The 20,318-nt window shown below is 46.7% G+C and overlaps 1 protein-coding gene across 9 annotated transcripts in view; it reads left to right on the top strand.

Moving 5' to 3' along the window:
- Window positions 1–20,318, top strand: part of erich2 (glutamate-rich 2) — a 326,385-nt gene that overhangs the window by 159,996 nt on the left and 146,071 nt on the right. For all 9 annotated transcript variants that reach the window (XR_011592662.1, XR_011592663.1, XM_070875669.1 and 6 more), the window contains 2 exons: window positions 205–314; window positions 940–1,059. Coding sequence is in view for 7 of the 9 variants with exons in the window: in XM_070875669.1 (XP_070731770.1) it covers window positions 205–314; window positions 940–1,059 (230 nt within the window). In the remaining 2 variants the exon portion in view is untranslated. The remainder of the gene's footprint in view (window positions 1–204; window positions 315–939; window positions 1,060–20,318) is intronic.

The raw sequence follows: 20,318 nt of genomic DNA, 5'->3' as shown, positions 1-20,318 counted from the left end.
GTAACTGCATTGTATGCAGAAAATGAATAATTGAATTTCTTCCTCATTCTCTTATTCTTCCAATACCTCTTTAAACATTAGGTCACCTATCAACCTTTGGGGGATGGGGAGGAAATTGCTGACTTGGTTCCTTCTTCAAAAATATGCATTTACTATCTCTGTAAGGTACTTGTATTTGATACTGTGAAATTCATTTTGTCTTAGGAACGGAATGGTTATGGAGAATCAATCAACATTCACAATGAATACGAGCCATTCCAAAGCTCATATTTCGGACACCTATACAAAACAATCCTATATGCAGGAAAGCACAGGTAGTAATTTAAAAAAAATATATGAATATGAATTCAATTTGGTTATTGTGGAAAATACACACCAATGCATTTTATATGTACTTTATTGACTTTCAGAAAGCTAAATTATATTTTCTTTAGTTTTAGAAATGTTATTTACTTTAGTTTCCTCCACCCATTGATGCTGGAGAGTAAGGAATGTCAGGAAGCAAACTGTTCGAAGTTGTTGCATGAAGAAAATCAAAGACATAGTACCTTAGAACATTTGTATGCTGTAGCTTAGTGTATGTGTGTCATTTCACGCATCACGAGCCTTGCAACCGTTTTCTGGCCGAATCAAATTTTGCCCCTAAAGTGTTTTTTTAAACAAATGTTACCAAATAATTTTTTTGCAATGCTTCAGAAATATTTTGTTAAATTTCTTTGTAGTATAATTCTGCAGTTGGATCTTGTTTACCACATGAACTCGATTGCTTCCATTTGTATTGCACCACATGATTTTGCTTCATATGCAGCTAATTTAGAAAAAACAAGGCAACCTAGGAATAAAGATTCAGGATGGTCGTGAGGTGAAGAAAAATAAAACAAAACATCAAAAGGATACTTCCAATTTGTTTTAATGATTTATATTCTCATTTGTTTTCAGAACAATCTGCATCATCAAATAATGAACTAAAGAAGGTAACAAAACCAGAGTCAAAAAGGTCTTCTGAGAAACAACAGAACATAGATGTTAAGAAACAGCATGTTGAATCCAAGATGAGTGGTAATTATATATTAGCAGTAGATTACCTTGCATAGTATTTTTTGTCACTTGCTTATTCCTATTTCAACCATCTTATTGCTGTACTGAATGCAGAGCGGTGTTCTGTAAATGTATTAGTTATGCAATTCAGTTTTCATTCTTGGAATAATGAAACTGCATTATTACAAACTTCTCATATTACCTGAAAAATGAATTGAGACTGAAAGAAGACAATGGCCGGAATTTTCTGGGGTCCATGCGGGTGGAAATGGAGGCAGGTTGGGAGGGAAATTTGAAAAAAGTGGAGCGGGTCGGGAACCTGCCGTCATCTCGCCCCCACACATCTGTCTCTTGGATGCGTTTGCCAGTGTGGCAGCGACCCGACCAGCAGAGGCAGGTGACCTAGTTGAAATCATTATAACCTTGTTTCCTGATAGTTAAGAGCCTTTTTCCCCCTGCATTTCAAATTTCCCTACATGGCCACGGGATTCACGTAGCTCAAGAACCACATCTGTCAACCTGAGGCGGGAGTTCATAGTCATTGCTTCAGCTGCTAACTTGACAGCAACAAATGTACAATGAAAGATCCCACCTGACAGATGATCACTTTCCTCAGGCAGAACTTTTGCTCACTACATTCCCAGCACAGATTCTGCAGGCTGCAAGTCTTTCCAGCAAAGTCTCCATCCAGTGTCCCCTCATTGGAAGAACCTCTCCCACCATTGACCGATTACTTCTGTCATCTCTACTTCACCTGCCATCTATTCCATCAACACGGGTGCCGTTTATACTGTCTCACCTTGGTCCTCAAAATCTGATCACAATGAGCCCCAATGCCACCAGCACCAGGCACACCAGCAGCACCAACAACAACATCACCAACCTTCTCTGCAATCGCCTGATTCCGCGCAGGACAGAGGGCATCAGCACCCGAGCATATTGCTGCCCGAGAGGCCAGGGATGGTCTCATCATGGCCAGATTTACTTAACTTGATGCTGTACACCCATATGGCTGCCATATGATGCTCCAGGTTGGCACCACCCCACACCAACACCATAAAGCATCCCTGCAATGACCAAGTCAATCCTTTCACACTCACCACCACTACTGGAGGTACCATAATGTCCCACACAAGAGATTAATGTGCAAAGTTAAAGCACATGGGATTGGAGGTAGTGTGCTGACTTGGATTGAGAACTAGTTGGCAGATAGGAAGCAAAGAGTAGGAGTAAATGGGTACTTTTCAGAATGGCAGGCAGTTACTAGTGGGGTACCGCAAGGTTCTGTGCTGGGGCCCCAGCTGTTTACATTGTACATTAATGATTTAGACGAGGGGATTAAATGTAGTATCTCCAAATTTGCGGATGACACTAAGTTGGGTGGCAGTGTGAGCTGCGAGGAGGATGCTATGAGGCTGCAGAGTGACTTGGTAGGTTAGGTGAGTGGGAAAATGCATGGCAGATGAAGATAATGTGGATAAATGTGAGGTTATCCACTTTGGTGGTAAAAACAGAGAGACAGATTATTATCTGAATGGTGACAGATTAGGAAAAGGGGAGGTGCAACGAGACCTGGGTGTCATGGTACATCAGTCATTGAAGGTTGGCATGCAGGTACAGCAGGTGGTTAAGAAAGCAAATGGCATGTTGGCCTTCATAGCGAGGGGATTTAAGTACAGGGGCAGGGAGGTGATGCTACAGTTGGAGTATCGTGTACAGTTTTGGTCTCCTAACTTGAGGAAGCACATTCTTGCTATTGAGGGAGTGCAGCGAAGGTTCACCAGACTGATTCCCGGGATGGCACGACTGACATATCAAGAAAGACTGGATCAACTGGGCTTGTATTCACTGGATTTCAGAAGAATGAGAGGGGATCTCATAGAAACATTTAAAATTCTGACGGGTTTAGACAGGTTAGATGCAGGAAGAATGTTCTCAATGTTGGGGAAGTCCAGAACCAGGGGTCACAGTGTAAGGAAGGGGTAAGCCATTTAGGACCGAGATGAGGAGAAACTTCTTCACCCAGAGAGTGGTGAACCTGTGGAATTCTCTACCACAGGAAGTTGTTGAGGCCAATTCACTAAATATATTCAAAAAGGAGTTAGATGTAGTCGTTAATACTAGGGGGATCAAGGGGTATGGCGAGAAAGCAGGAATGGGGTACTGAAGTTGCATGTTCAGCCATGAACTCATTGAATGGCGGTGCAGGCTCGAAGGGCCGAATGGCCTACTCTTGCACCTATTTTCTATGTTTCTATGTTTCTACCATTCACTGCAACTCACTAAACCACTTCCAAAGGTTCACACAAATCTGTCCAAGACCGGAAAGTGTAGAAAGTTTGACAGCACATTAACGCAGACTTTACATAAAAATTAGACAATACACCCAAGTGGCTACCCTTGTGAATCTACTTGTCTGTCATCTTTCTCTTCTGCATGCTTCTACAGATGCTAGCCCTGTGGCTTCAGCAGAGGTAGAGGCTGCCTGCTCACTTCCCTGCTGCCAAGGAGCTGGAGATCAGTGGGGCCATGAGGATCCATGTCTACGCTGACATCCCTTCTAGACAGGAGGTCTAAAAGCCTCTGACATTTATTCTCCATATCGACCATGTGCTCCTGTGAATGGCACATTAGCTGCTCCATGTAGGTGGCCACCCTATCCATGGAAGAGCCCACAGTCGCCATCGCCTGCGACGCAGTGCTGCTCATGTTGGAGATGAACTCCTCCATTCTCTGAACATATGCAGACATTGCGCTCGCAAAACCTGTCAGAGCCCCCTGCACTCCTTCCTGCACCTCCAGGATCGCCCTCTTTCTGGATGGCCCCGAGGCTCAGCATCTGAATGCAGTTGAGCAGAGCTGGGAGCATCCTGTGGCCTCCGGCGAGGACTCTCCACTGCTGCCCCTGTCTCCACCATCTGCAATTGCTCCCCTGTGAGTTTTGAGACGCCAAGTGACTACTGTTGTGTATGGAGAATGAGTCAGACTGAACACTGAGCTCAAAGTAAAGTGTGACCTTAGTCTTTTATTGCAGTTCTCCAGAGTGCCTCTCCAACCTGTGAAGCCTCCTTAAATACCTGTGCTCCCAAGGGATTATGGGATCCCTTGGAACTCCAGGGGATGAGCCCTCTGGTGGCTGTACTGAGTAAATACAAGTTTACATATATAACAACACCCCCCCCCCCCACCACCACAAAGTCAATAGTGTAACTATTTACACTTTGAGTCGATCTGGGGCCCTTCTTGCCCTGGTTGATCGTCTCGGTGTGAAAGCTGGTGTTGTTGAATCATTTGTTGGGCCCTCGCTGGGCTGCTGTGCAGCTGGCCTTGCTGGGCTGCCTGGTGTGTTGGGTCCTGCTGGGCTGCTGTGGATGATGGGTTCTGCTTCGTGGTCAACCGTGGTGCCGGTTGCCACTGGTGTGTATGTTGGGGGATCAAAAAAGGTAGGGTCCAAGGTGGGTTGCTCAGGATAGTCAGTGAATCTGAGTTTGATTTGTTCCAAGTGTTTCCGGTGAATGAGTCCATTTGAAAGTTTGACCCGAAACACCCTGCTCCCCTCCCTGGCCACGACCGTGCCGGGAAGCCACTTGGGACCTTGTCCATATTTAATACAAATACAGGATCATTGATTTCAATCTCGCGTGACACATTTGCGCTATCATGGTATGCACTTTATTGAAGCCGCCTGCTCTCTACCTGTTCATGTAGGTCAGGGTGAACTAACGAGATCCTTGTCTTAAGTGCTCTTTTCGTGAGCAGTTCAGCAGGTGGGATCCCAGCGAGTGAGTGGGGTCTCGTGCGGTAGCTAAGCAGGACTCGGGATAGGCGAGTCTGCAGTGAGCCTTCAGTTACCCTCTTCAAGCTTGCTTGATGGTTTGCACTGCTCTCTCTGCCTGACCATTGGACGCTGGTTTAAACAGTGCAGATGTGACATGTTTGATCCTGTTACAGGTCATGAATTCTTTGAACTCAGCATTGGTAAAACATGGCCCTTTGTCGCTCACCAGGACATCGGGTAGGCCGTGCGTGGCAAACATGGCCCGCAGGCTTTCAGTAGTGGCAGCGGACGTGCTAGCTGACATTATCTCACATTCAATCCACTTGGACTACGCGTCTGCAACCACAAGGGACATTTTACCCAAGAACGGACCTGCATAGTCGACATGTACCCTAGACCACTGTTTGGAGGGCCAAGATCATAAACTTAGCGGCACCTTCCTGGGTGCATTGCTTAACTGCGAGCATGTATTACATCTGTGAATGCAGGACTATAAGTCCGCATCGATATCAGGCCACCACACGTGAGATCTGGCTATCGCTTTCATCATTACAATGCCTGGGTGGGTACTGTGGAGGTCATTGATGATGGTGTCTCTGCCCTTCTTGGGGACCACTACTCGATTGCCCCACAGAAGGCAGTCTGCCTGTATAAACATTTCATCTTTGCGCCGCTGGAATGGCTTTATTTCTTCCTACATTTCCACTGGGACACTGGACCAGCTCCCGTGAAGCACACAGCTTTTGATTAGAGATAATAAGGGGTCCTGGCTTGTCCAGATTTTGATCTGCCGGGCAGTGACGGATGATTGCTCACTCTCAAATGCTTCCATAAGCATGGCTAGATCTGCGGGCTGTGCCATTTCCACCCCCGTGGGCAATGGCAGCCTACTGAGAGCATCAGCGCAGTTTCCTGTGCCTGGCCTGTGGCAGATGGCATAGTTGTATGCGGACAACGTGAGCGCCTATCTCTGGATGCGGGCCGATGCATTGGTATTTATCCTATGACTCTTGGAGAACAGGGATATAAGTGGCTTATGGTCAATTTCCAATTCGAATTTTACCCCAAACAGGTATTGATGCATTTTTTTTGCCCCATAAACACACACTAATGCTTCTTTGTCAATCATGCTGTAGGCTCTCTCAGCCTTAGACAAGACTCCTTGATGCATAAGCAACCGGTTGCAGTTTCCCAAAATCATTAGCTTGTTGCAATACACACCCGACACCATATGACGACGCATCACATGCTAATACCAAACGCTTACATGGATCATACAACACAAGCAATTTGTTTGAGCATAACAGTTTTCTCGCTTTTACAAAGGCATTTTCTTGGCTTTTGCCCCATACCCATTCACCCCTTTTTTGTCGTAAGACATGTAGTGGTTCTAACAGTGTGCTGAGACCCGGTAAGAAGTTACCAAAGTAGTTCAGGAGTCCCAGAAACAACCGCAGCTCCGTCATGTTCTGTGGCCTCGGTGCGTTCTCGATTGCCTCCGTCTTCGCGTTGGTGGGCCTGATACGTCCGCCGCAATCCTCCTTCCCAGGAACTCCACTTCAGGCGCCAGGAGAACGCACTTCGAGCGTTTTAACCTGAGCCCCATGCGGTTGAGTCGACTCAGAACCTCCTCCAGGTTCTGCAGATGCTCGACTGTGTTCTGACCTGTGACCAAGATATCGTCCTGGAAGACCACGGTGTGCGGGACCGATTTCAATAAGCTTTCCATGTTTCTCTGGAATATCGCCGCCGCCGATTGGATTCCAAACAGGCATCTGTTATAAACAAAAAGACCTTTGTGCGTGTTGATGCAGGTGAGGGCCTTCAATGATTCCTCCAGTTCCTGCGTCATGTAGGCTGAAGTCAGATCCAACTTCGTGAACATCTTTCCTGCCGCCAGTGTTGCAAAGAGGTCGTTGGCCTTTGGTACTGGGTATTGGTCCTGCAGGGAGAAACGATTGATAGTTACTTTGTAATTGCCACAGATTCTGACAGTGTCATCTCCCTTGAGGACTGGGACGATAGGACTGGCCCACTCGTTGAACTCGATTGGGGAAATTATGCCCTCTCTTTGCAGCCGGTCTAGCTCGATGTCTACCCTTTCTCTCATCATGCTCTCGCCTTGTGATGGATGGGTCGCGCCCTCGGAATTAGGTGGATCTGCACTTTTGCTCCTTGGAATTTCCCGATGCCTGGTTCGAACAGAGAAGGAAATTTGTTTAATACCTGGGCACACGAAGTGTCGTCAGCGGGCGATAGCGCTCGGACGTCGTCCCAGTTCCAGCGTATCTTTCCCAGCCAGCTCCTGCCGAGCAGTGTGGGACCATCGCCCGGGACCACCCAGAGTGGTAGCTTGTGCACCGCTCCATCGTAGGAGACCTTTACGGTAGCACTGCCGATTACAGGAATCAGTTCTTTTGTGTAAGTTCTTAGTTTCGTGCGAACTGGAGTTAAGACTGGCCTTGAGGCCTTGTTGCACCACAACCTTTCAAAATTCTTTTTGCCCATGATGGACTGGCTTGTCCAGCTCCATTGACACCGGGAGTCCATTTAGTTCAATGTTCAGCATTATCGGGGGACAATTCGAGGTGAATGTGTGCACCCCATGTACCTCTGCCTCCTCGTTCTGAGGCTCTGGTTCATCGTGATCCTCCGTGGATCTGTCCTCCTCTGCAAAATGGTGGTTTGCAGGTTTAACTGGCTTTACAGCTCACCTGCACACTCGTTGGAGGTGTCCCATTGTTCCACAGCCCTTGCAAACATACTCTTTGAATCGGCATGAATGGAAACGATGATCACCCCTGCAGTGCCAAGAAGGTGTTAATGGCCTTGCATTCATCACTCTTGATGGTGGACTCTGAGACATCAGCAGCCGTGTAGCTGCAGGTATGTGTGACCTGCCTGTACGTTATGATTCGAAAGCAACATCAACTTGTTCACAGTACTTGTAGCAGCACTTGTGTGCTAAGAGATTTACTTCGTACTGGTGGCAATGAACGCCTGGGCTATCGCTATGGCCTTACTCAAGGTTGGGGTCTCTCCAGTCTGAAGTTTGTGAAGTATGGTTTTGTGGCCAATGCCAAGCACGAAAAAGTCTCTGAGCATGTGCACCAAATATCCTTCAAATTCGCAATGTCCTGCAAGGCGTCTTAGCTCGGCGACATAACTCGCCACTTCCTGGCCTTCAGACCTTTTGTCGGTGTAGAACCAGTACCTCACCATCAGAACGCTTTCCTTCGGGTTCAAACACTCTCGGACCAGTGTGCACAAATCGTCGTGTGATTTCTCCGTGGGTTCCGCTGGAGTGAGCAGATTCTTCGTTTGGTGCCCCACAGACGGTGAGGAGGATCATCCTTCGTTTGGCAGCGCTCTCTTCCCCATCTGGCTCGTTGGCCACGAAGTATTGGTCGAATCGCTCCACAAAAGTTTTCCAATCATCTCCCTCCGAGAATTTCTCCAGGATACCCACTGTTCTCTGCATCTTTGGGTTCACTATCTGTATCTCGTCGCCAGTTGTAGTGTATGGAGAAAGAGTCAGACTGAACACTGTGAGCTCAAAGTAAAGTGTGACCGTAGTCTTTTATTGCAGGTCTCCAGAGTGCCTCTCCAACCTGTGAAGCCTCCTTAAATACCTGTGCTCCCAAGGGATTATGGGATCCCTTGGGATTCCAGGGGATGAGTCCTCTGATGGCTGTACAGAGTAAATACAAGTTTACATATATAACAACTGCACTTTTTTTTTTAGCGTCCTCGTCCAGGCCAACATCCCCAGCATTGAAGCACTGACCATACTTGATCAGCTCCGCTGGGCAGGCCACATAGTTCACATGCTAGACACAAGACTCCCAAAGCAAGTGCTCTACTCGGAACTCCTTCATGGCAAACGTGCCAAAGGTGGGCAGCGGAAACATTACAAGGACACCCTCAAAGCCTCCCTGATAAAGTGCGACATCGCCACTGACACCTGGGACTCCCTGGCCAAAGACTGCCCTAAGTGGAGGAAGTGCATGCTGAGCACGTCGAGTCTCATCACCAAGAGCATGCAGAAATCAAGCAAGGCAGTGGAAAGGGCATGCGGCAAACCAGTCCCACTCACCCCTTCCCTCAATGACTATCTGTCCCACCTGTGACAGAGTCTGTGGCTCTCGTATTGGACTGTTTAGCCACCAAAGGACTCACTTTAAGAGTGGAAGCAAGTCTTCCTCGATTCCGAGGGACTGCCTATGATGATGATGACACTACTGTATCTCGTTTGGGACTTACCCAGGAGTGCGTATCTGCACTGGTGCTGGGTGCGCTTATGACTGGTGACGCTGCAGCCTCAGACGCTAGAGGCTGCTCTGAGGAGTCGTCTTCCTCTTCCTCCTGGACAGTGGGGGGGGAGGGGAGGGAGCATGGGGGCTTGTTGATAGACATGTGGGAGAGTAAAGAGATGAGTTAGATATGTCATATGAAGCATGGATACAGATACCATTATGCACATGATGACCACTCACTGGCTGCTGATATCAGTCCCCATATGAGTGACAGACGTATTCCCTGTATGATATGTAATTTTGTCACCAGGTTGCTGAGATGTTCGCCTCTCCCCGTCTCCCACCTCCAACTGCTTGGCGACTCCAGATATTTCTAAAGCAGCCTACTCTGCTGTTGTAAGGTTTGCAAATGATGGAGGGCCACCATCGGTTCTCTCCCTCTCCCTCTTATTTTGGGCTCTCTTTTCCTGCAAGGAGGGAAAGAAGAGAAGGTTGAGTGAGAATGATGGAGTTAGTGTAAGGAATGGATCAGTTAGATCTTTAGAAGGAGGCTATGATGGAGTGGGTGGCAATGCCACGTGGCCGCCTTGTGTGTTATTCGTTGGTATGATTGCATTAGGATGAGACTGAGTGTGAGGGATGGCTAGTGAGATGGGGATGTGATGATATGGATAGAGAGAGAGGGATGGTGGACGTGCAAGGTATGTTGGTGTGAGTAAGGATGTACAGGAGTAAGGTTGGGAAGGCAGAGTGATGGGGATGTGATGAGAGGCACAGCAGGATGAAATTGAGTGTGGCTTTGTACTCACATTTCCTGATCGAATGAGATAATTGAAACATTTGTGGCACTGCCCCCAGGTCCTTCTGACCACATCTCTGCTGGTGTCCTCCTCTGCAATCTCCAACCTGGGGAGGTCTCTTCTGCCCATTGGAAGGAACGAGGACCTCTCTACGTGCTCTATTAGCATATGGAGGGAGTCATCGGAAAACCTGCCAGAGCCCTCTGCCTCTGTGCAGTCATTGTCAAAGTGTTTGTCGCACTGACAGCACTATGTTACATTAACCTTCAAATGTAATGTGACCATGGCAACTTTAAAGATCCTGGCTGAAAACGCGTCATGAATGACGTCACCGGATCCACACCATTTAATTGGGCTGGGTAACGTGCAGGCCCTAATAGGCCCTATTAATGTAAAGTCGTTCTATGGAGCGGGATGGAGCCAGCAAAGGGGGCGACCTGCCATGGCCACCACCTGCACTGGACCCACCCAGGTAGGGAAAATTCTGGCCAATGACTTCGGTCTTCCCAATATTTGGTTGGAGGAATTTTCTGCTGTCGGACAAGCAGTGTGACAAATCAGAGACAGTGGAGAGATTGAGATAGGTAGTGGTGAAGTAGAGCTGGGTGTTGTCAGCGTATATGTGGAATCTGATGTGTTTTCGGATGATGTCACCAAGGGGCAGCATGTAGATGACAAATAGGAAGGGGCCAAGGATCGATCCTTGGGGGACTCCAGAGGTAACGGTGTGGGAGCAGGAATTGAAGCCATTGCAGGCAATTCTCTGGCTACGACTGGATAGATAAGGATAGAACTAGGCCAGGGCAGTCCCACTCAGCTGGATGAATGGAGAAGAGGCATTGGAGGAGGATGGTGTGGTCAACCTTGTCAAAGGTTGCAGACAGGTCAAGAAGGATGAGGAGGGATACAATAGTCACAGTCACATAGGATGTCAGTTGTCACTTTGATAAGGACCATTTCAGTGCTGTGGCAGTGATGGAAACCTGATTGGAGGGGTGCAAACAAAGAATTGCTGAAGAGATGAGCATGGATTTGAGAGGCGACAACACATCCTAGGACCTTGGAGAGGAAAGGGTGATTATAGATGGGGTGGTAGTTTGCAAGAACAGAGGGGTCAGAGGTGGGTTTTTTGAGGAGGAGGGCTGATGATGGCAGATTTGAAGAGGAGGGGGACAGTACCTGAGGAGGGGGAACTGTTACCAATATCAACTGACATGGGGGCCAGGAAGGGAAGATGGGTGGTTCGCAGTTTGGTGGAAATAGGGTCGAGAGAGCAGGAGGAGGATCTCACACTATGCCATTCAGTTTTCATTCTTGGAATCATGAAACTGCATTATTACAAAATTCCCAAATTGACTGAAAAAAACTTTCACTTAGGAAAATTCAGGAGAGAGGAGATTGAGAGAGTCCATGTATCTGGACTTGATTTGAATCCAAAGGGCAGTAATCTTAATCCTTAGAATGCACTTTTTCAATTCTTTCTTTCACGTTGCCTAATAATGCCAGTTTTGGTAGATATTTTCTTAGTTTACAAGTAATGACCAGGCTTCCTTGCAATGTGAATTAGGACTGTAGCTTCAAAGTTGTATTACCAACATTTATTATGATGCATGATTTTAATCTTATCATCATCATCATCATCATAGGCGGTCCCTCGAACGAGGATGACTTGCTTCCACATGAATTCACAGATGTTTTAATGAAGGACCCGATATTCCAGTCCTGAACTCCAATTGAAGGGGTGGAAGATGCCTGTGCGTGGATTTTTTTAATGTGTGGTGACCGTTGCATAGAAACATAGAAAATAGGTGCAGGAGTAGGCCATTCAGCCCTTCTAGCCTGCACCGCCATTCAATGAGTTCATGGCTGAACATGCAACTTCAGTACCCCATTCCTGCTTTCTCGCCATACCCCTTGATCCCCCTAGTAGCAAGGACTTCATCTAACTCCCTTTTCAATATATTTAGTGAATTGGCCTCAACTACTTTCTGTGGTAGAGAATTCCACAGGTTCACCACTCTCTGGGTGAAGAAGTTTCTCCTCATCTCGGTCCTAAATGGCTTACCCCTTATCCTTAGACTGTGAACCCTGGTTCTGGACTTCCCCAACATTGGGAACATTCTTCCTGCATCTAACCTGTCTAAACCCGTCAGAATTTTAAACGTTTCTATGAGGTCCCCTCTCATTCTTCTGAACTCCAGTGAATACAAGCCCAGTTGATCCAGTCTTTCTTGATAGGTCAGTCCCACCATCCCGGGAATCAGTCTGGTGAATCTTCGCTGCACTCCCTCAATAGCAAGAATGTCCTTCCTCAAGTTAGGAGACCAAAACTGTACACAATACTCCAGCAGTGGCTTCACCAAGGCCCTGTATAACTGTAGCAACACCTCCCTGCCCCTGCACTCAAATCCCCTCGCTATGAAGGCCAACATGCCATTTGCTTTCTTAACCGCCTGCTGTACCTGCATGCCAACCTTCAATGACTGATATACCATGACACCCAGGTCTCGTTGCACCTCCCCTTTTCCTAGTCTGTCACCATTCAGATAATAGTCTGTCTCTCTGTTTTTACCACCAAAGTGGATAACCTCACATTTATCCACATTATACTTCATCTGCCATGCATTTGCCCACTCACCTAACCTATCCAAGTCACTCTGCAGCCTCATAGCATCCTCCTCGCAGCTCACACTGCCACCCAACTTAGTGTCATCCGCAAATTTGGAGATACTACATTTAATCCCCTCATCTAAATCATTAATGTACAATGTAAACAGCTGGGCCCCCAGCACAGAACCTTGCGGTACCCCACTAGTCACTGCCTGCCATTCTGAAAAGTACCCATTTACTCCTACTCTTTGCTTACTGTCTGACAACCAGTTCTCAATCCACGTCAGCGCACTACCCCCAATCCCATGTGCTTTAACTTTGCACATTAATCTCTTGTGTGGGACCTTGTCGAAAGCCTTCTGAAAGTCCAAATATACCACATCAACTGGTTCTCCCTTGTCCACTCTACTGGAAACATCCTCAAAAAATTCCAGAAGATTTGTCAAGCATGATTTCCCTTTCACAAATCCATGCTGACTTGGACCTATCATGTCACCTTTTTCCAAATGCACTACTATGACATCCTTAATAATTGATTCCATCATTTTACCCACTACTGAGGTCAGGCTGACCGGTCTATAATTCCCTGTTTTCTCTCTCCCTCCTTTTTTAAAAAGTGGGGTTACATTGGCTACCCTCCACTCCATAGGAACTGATCCAGAGTCTATGGGATGTTGGAAAATGACTGTCAATGCATCCGCTATTTCCAAGGCCACCTCCTTAAGTACTCTGGGATGCAGTCCATCAGGCCCTGGGGATTTATCGGCCTTCAATCCCATCAATTTCCCCAACACAATTTCCCGACTAATAAAGATTTCCCTCAGTTCCTCCTCCTTACTAGACCCTCTGACCCCTTTTATATCCGGAAGATTGTTTGTGTCCTCCTTAGTGAATACCAAACCAAAGTACTTGTTCAATTGGTCTGCCATTTCTTTGTTCCCCGTTATGACTTCCCCTGATTCTAACTGCAGGGGACCTACGTTTGTCTTTACTAACCTTTTTCTCTTTACATATCTATAGAAACTTTTGCAATCCGCCTTAATGTTCCCTGTAAGCTTCTTCTCGTACTCCATTTTCCCTGCCCTAATCAAACTCTTTGTCCTCCTCTGCTGAGTTCTAAATTTCTCCCAGTCCCCGGGTTCACTGCTATTTCTGGCCAATTTGTATGCCACTTCCTTGGCTTTAATACTATCCCTGATTTCGCTTGATAGCCACGGTTGAGCCACCTTCCCTTTTTTATTTTTACACCAGACAGGAATGTACAATTGTTGTAGTTCATCCATGCGGTCTCTAAATGTCTGCCATTGCCCATCCACAGTCAACCCCTTAAGTATCATTCGCCAATCTATCCTAGCCAATTCACGCCTCATACCTTCAAAGTTACCCTTCTTTAAGTTCTGGACCATGGTCTCTGAATTAACTGTTTCATTCTCCATCCTAATGCAGAATTCCACCATATTATGGTCACTCTTCCCCAAGGGGCCTCACACAATGAGATTGCTAATTAATCCTCTCTCATTACACAACACCCAGTCTAAGATGGCCTCCCCCCTAGTTGGTTCCTTGACATATTGGTCTAGAAAACCATCCCTTATGCACTCCAGGAAATCCTCCTCCACCGTATTGCTTCCAGTTTGGCTAGCCCAATCTATGTGCATATTAAATCACCCATTAGAACTGCTGCACCTTTATTGCATGCACCCCTAATTTCTTGTTTGATGCCCTCCCCAACATCACTACTACTGTTTGGAGGTCTGTACACAACTCCCACTAACGTTTTTTGCCCTTTGGTGTTCTGCAGCTCTACCCATATAGATTCCACATCATCCAATCTAATGTCTTTCCTAACTATTGCATTAATCTCCTCTTTAACCAGCAATGCTACCCCACCTCCTTTTCCTTTTATTCTATCCTTCCTGAATGTTGAATACCCCTGGATGTTGAGTTCCCAGCCCTGATCATCCTGGAGCCACGTCTCCGTAATCCCAGTCACATCATATTTGTTAACATCTATTTGCACAGTTAATTCATCCACCTTATTGCGGATACTTCTTGCATTGAGACACAAAGCCTTCAGGCTTGTTTTTTTAACACCCTTTGTCCTTTTAGAATTTTGCTGTACAGTGGCCCTTTTTGTTCTTTGCCTTGGGTTTCTCTGCCCTCCACTTTTCCTCATCTCCTTTCTGTCTTTTGCTTTTGCCTCCTTTTTGTTTCCCTCTGCCTCCCTGCATTGGTTCCCATCCCCCTGCCATATTACTTTAACTCCTCCCCAACAGCACTAGCAAACACTCCCCCTAGGACATTGGTTCCGGTCCTGCCCAGGTGCAGACCGTCCGGTTTGTACTGGTCCCACCTCCCCCAGAACCGGTTCCAATGCCCCAGGAATTTGAATCCCTCCCTGCTGCACCACTGCTCAAGCCACGTATTCATCTGCGCTATCCTGCGATTTCTACTCTGACTAGCACGTGGCACTGGTAGCAATCCCGAGATTACTACTTTTGAGGTCCTACTTTTTAATTTAGCTTCTAGCTCCTTAAATTCGTTTCGTAGGACCTCATCCCTTTTTTTACCTATGTCGTTGGTACCAATGTGCACCACGACAACTGGCTGTTCTCCCTCCCTTTTTAGAATGTCCTGCACCCGCTCCGAGACATCCTTGACCCTTGCACCAGGGAGGCAACATACCATCCTGGAGTCTCGGTTGCGGCCGCAGAAACGCCTATCTATTCCCCTCACCATTGAATCCCCTATCACTATCGCTCTCCCACTCTTTTTCCTGCCCTCCTGTGCAACAGAGCCAGCCACGGTGCCATGAACTTGGCTGCTGCTGCCCTCCCCTGATGAGTCATCCCCCCCAACAGCACTCAAAGCAGTGTATCTGTTTTGCAGGGGGATGACCACAGGGGCCCCTGCACTATTCCTTGCATTACTCTTCCTGCTGGTCTTCCATTCCCTATCTGGCTGTGGACCCTTCTCCTGCGGTAAGACCAACTCGCTACACGTGCTACTCACGTCATTCTCAGCATCGTGGATGCTCCAGAGTGAATCCACCCTCAGCTCCAACTCCGCAACGCGGACCGTCAGGAGCTGGAGGTGGATACACTTCCCGCACACGTAGTCGTCAGGGACACCGGAAGTGTCCCTGAGTTCCCACATGGTACAGGAGGAGCATAACACCCGACCGAGCTCTCCTGCCATGACTTAACCCTTAGATACACTTAAATTGGCAACAACAATGTTAAAAGTTACTGACTAATATAAAAAAGAAAAAGAAAAACTACTCACCAATCACCAGCCAATCACTTACCCCCTAGGCTGTGACGTCACCTTTGTTTCTTTCTACTTCTTTTTTGCCTTCTCCCTGTAGCTGCACAAGTACGCCTTTTTTAGGCCTCTGCTGATCCCCGGACTCACTCCTCAGCGACCACGTGAGTTTGACAGAGCTAGGCCTTTATCCAGTGGCAAGGATTAACCAGGACGACTGGAGACCTGCTCTGCTGCACAGACCTAGTGCGCATTCATATGCAATGTGGGCTGGCCCGTGTTGCCCCTGGGCCCTCGGCTCTTCTGGGTCCTTAACCCTCATTTGCTGCACCTCCGCCCTGATCTCTTGCCACTCCTCCGTCACAAACACTCGCAGCACCTCTGCCACAATCCATCAGCGCTCCTCCGCCACAAAACACTCGCCGCACCTTCACCACAATCTCCTGGTAAAGCAGAAGAATGGGAAGAACGTGACGGAGGTGCGGCAAGCAGCCGAGATTCGGCGGGTGACTGGCGGAGGTCCAAATTTTATGAACACGGCCTCACTGAGTGAGGTGTGAGGAAAACAGCGAAGAAGGCAACAGGATGGAAAACACAGGAGGGGGCGCATTCAAGGCTGGGGAACTCTCTCAGCTTAAAAACAATTTGCTGGGTGGGGACCCGACCCAGTTAGTGAATATTCTGAGTGTGGTTTTCATCAATCATTGCTGACGGGGCCGAGTTTAGTTCTGGGTGTGTGCCGCTGCTTGTTACTGATAAGGACTCGGTCTAAACAGGCATTGTGTTCCCTCCGAGATCGGATTGGTGCGCTGCGTCCTGGGGCTTGACGCTCCTCCCCCCACCCCTCCCCGCTGTCCCCGGCACCCCTCCCCAGTCAGCGTTGAAAGGAAGCGAGGAACACGGCGGCCGACCGAGGTGCTGAAGCTGGGCCTGAAATGCTGCGCAGTAGGCTTCTGCGCAGCACTCGCGCAGAACGCGGCCGGGTTGTTGCACAGCATTTCTGGCCCAGTTTCGGCGCCTCGGTCGGCTGCCGACCCGACCGGGGAGGAGGCAGCAGGGAACCGGGGGCAGTGGAGAGAAGGAGGAGGGGGGCACAGGCGGCGGGGAGAGGAGGAGCAGCCAGCCCCAGGACAGCAGTACACTTTATTCCTTTTTAACTGTAATGCTTCTGTGTTGTTTGGTTTTGCTTTTTTTAACCGAGAACTCTATGCAACAGCTGCACAGCACCTCGTGTCAACTGGACTCTGCTGTGGATTCCAGTGAATGTCGCAGAAACCTGTCTGGAAACTTTGCTGATAGTGGGATTTTTAAGTCTGGGGTCGGCGTGACCTCCTTTGGTCTGGAAAATTCTCTGGTCCGGCACCAGTCAGGTGCCGAGGGTGCCGGACTGGACAGGTTCAGCCTGTACAGGAAAAAGAGATTTTTCTCTGAGCCTTCTTTTGACAATCAAGGGATCTGAAGAATTCTGCCCTTGTTTAGAGATAAGCAAATTCCTCGAGAAGGAGAAATGCAATGTTTTTGTGTTAATGTTAAAATCTTTTGTTATCCTCAAATCTTGGGCACTTTCACCACTTTTAATAACTTTTAACTAGTTTCTACAGATTCCTGTATGCCTTACAAAGCTCTTCCTCCATTTTCCTTTATATCACCAGCTGTCTCATCATATTCAGATAGTTAGTGGGAGGAAGGTAGCAATGAGAGACTTAAGAACGTAAAAACATAAGAAATAGGAGCAGGAGTAGGCCATACAGCACCTCAAACCAGCTCTGCCATTCAATAAGATCATGGCTGATCATCTTATTTTTAAATCTAGAATTTTAAAAGGAAGTATTTCTCAAATTCCAGTTGATAACCAAGCTTTTGAGTTTCTTTGAGCCCTAGGATTGGGATTCAACATCATGTATGATACTGATCCCCTTTCATCTCAATGACCTCTCCATACACCAAATTCTATCTGCCAGATACGTTATCTGAACAGTTCTTTTCTGGATGAGCCACAAAATATGACAAGTCTCTGTGACATTGCTCTTTGACTGAACAAATGAGACAATCTTTTCTCAGAGAGGGAGCTTATTAAATGTTTTTTGTGTAGTAGTTCTGGAGCAGTACTTTAAATTGAAATACTTTTGTCAGCATCCAACCCCAGGAATGTTATTGCTCTGTAACAATGTCTGTATGACAATTTGAGAATGTTGCATTATTCTGTGTATTGTTGAGTTTCATATGAAGCCAGAGCATCAAGTGTGTTTGTCTGCATTTATCAGTCTATTGTCTTTTATTCCAAGGCATTGGAATCTCAAGCCAGCAGTATACAACAGCAACAACAATTTGAATTTATATAGCAGCAGAGGAATTAGATGAGGTGATTGAAAGTATGGTCAAAAGTGACCTTAGGGAGAGAGTTCCAGAGTGTAAATTCAAGGCTCTGCCTAGAATGGGAATGAAATTATACGGAAACAGGGATTGGTAAATTATTATATAAATCAAAAGCGCTAAACAAATCCTTAACCTCTTCACCTTTACCCTTCATCAAGAAACTGGCTGGATTTTACCACCAGTCTACATGCAGAGAGCACTAGATGCCTAACTTTGCCTCGCTGCACCATCTTACATCATCAACGTGTGTGGATTACATAACATTTACACTATAAACCCTCTATTGGGATATATATAAGTTACAGAGAATGAATTAATCCCATGCCAAATGATCAATGAAGAAATTAGACTGTGAAGTCATGAATTAATATATCTTAATTAATGGCAACAACATTAGCCAGGATTCACTAATTGTAAGTTGATATTAAGATCAACATTCAAAATTAATATAAGCCACGATTTTAACAAGGACCGGAAATCGGGTGGGCAGGGTCGAGACGAGCACCAAACCATCCTGACCTTGGTATTGTGAGGGCTGGTTAATTTTAATTCCCGGGCCTCATTTGCATCCTGACAGTCAACAGCCTGCTTGAAACAAATGGGAAGTAGCAGCTGGCTGGCTGACAGATGCGGAATTTTTGACAGCAGGAGGCCACCAGATGGCACCAAAGGAACAGTTGCCAGCAACAAGGTATGTCGCAGGTAGGGGTTTTTGGAGAGGGCGGGGGTCGATGCAGGGGAGGCCTAAACTTTCCCTGTGGAACACTCTTGCTCCTCCTGGCTCTGGAGGAAAGTAAAATAAAGTTTAAAACTTACCTGTTTAGACCTCTTCTGACCCCAACCCTCTTGCAGGTGTCGTCATCTGCTGGGAAAGCCACAACAGCTATCCTGGTTAGGCCACGTTAAAATTGTAGTTATTGTATCCTAATCTTTATATTTAAAGAAGGACCCGCTAGCTTCAGGTGGATCTCCTTTTCGCCTGCTCAGAAGAGTATGTTAAAAGGCAAATAAATAACCCAGATGATTTAATTGCCGTTTGCCCGGTTTCTGTCGGGTTAAAATCACCTTCGGTTATGGTTCGACATCTTATGGAGCTGACAAATTAACAGCTTTAAAAATAAAGTCTACTAGAAATATTAAAAGTTTGATTGGTTTAGCTTTTTCCTGATACGCTTGCAGCTTTAACAATAATTCCAGTAGCTTGTAGGATAGAGTATAATATAGTAGGAAAAATAGTTTATCAATACTCAGTTGATCCAACACAGCTTTCCGAGCCAGTGCATTAAAGTTGATTACCTCGTCTTCCTCTGGGATGCTCTTATGGGCTTCTTGCGATGTCAGAGCAGGGAATCTCTTGACAGATGTAGTATGCATTCCTCTTAGATTATCCGGCTCTCCTGAGTAGATCCATTGTGCACGTTGGTAGCTACATTAGGACTACAGCCATTAAAACTCACTTTCCTTAGTCACAGAGAAATTTCTTGTACATCCAAGTGACACAATTAAACTTCTCCTTGCATCCTGCTTACATAGTCCGTAAGTCTCTAAACTTCTGCAATCGCTCTCTCTTGCCTCTTTGAGAAGCCCAGTCATACATTTTTTTGTCCCCCTCCCTTTGTGTCAAACATCATCTTTTATACCCTTAATTTTCAAATAAACTGTAAAGTCCTGTTCCCTCAGTACAGATTCACAGGAGGCATGTAGTGAAGTCAAGGTCACTCTGGACCTGCACCTTTATTACACCGCTCTGGATTGCTGTACTTGCCTGAGATCTGTCCTGAAATACCAGTCTGGGACAGGTATCCAGTGTCTCCTGCAAGTGCACCCCTGGTGGTAAGGTATGCTGGTGGTTACAGGTCATATCTTATTACAGTCATGTATAGCATGTTAGGATACAGTTATATATAATAATGTAAGATACATGACATCACCTTCCCCCAAGGTCTTATTGGTTCGGTATTCACTAAGGAGGACACAAACAACCTTCCAGATATAAAAGGGGTCAGAGGGTCTCGTAAGAAGGAGGAACTGAGGGAAATCCTTATTAGTCAGGAAATTGTGTTGGGGAAATTGATGGGACTGAAGGCCGACAAATCCCCAGGGCCTGATGTACTGCATCCCAGAGTACTTAAGGAGGTGGCCTTGAAAATAGTGGATGCATTGACAGTCATTTTCCATCATTCCATAGACTCTGGA

The sequence above is a fragment of the Pristiophorus japonicus genome, chromosome 3 (assembly GCF_044704955.1).
Source record: "Pristiophorus japonicus isolate sPriJap1 chromosome 3, sPriJap1.hap1, whole genome shotgun sequence".
Taxonomy (NCBI): Eukaryota; Metazoa; Chordata; class Chondrichthyes; family Pristiophoridae; genus Pristiophorus; species Pristiophorus japonicus.
The sequence above is the reverse complement of the archived record's forward strand: the minus strand, read 5'-3'. Positions and strand labels throughout refer to the sequence as shown.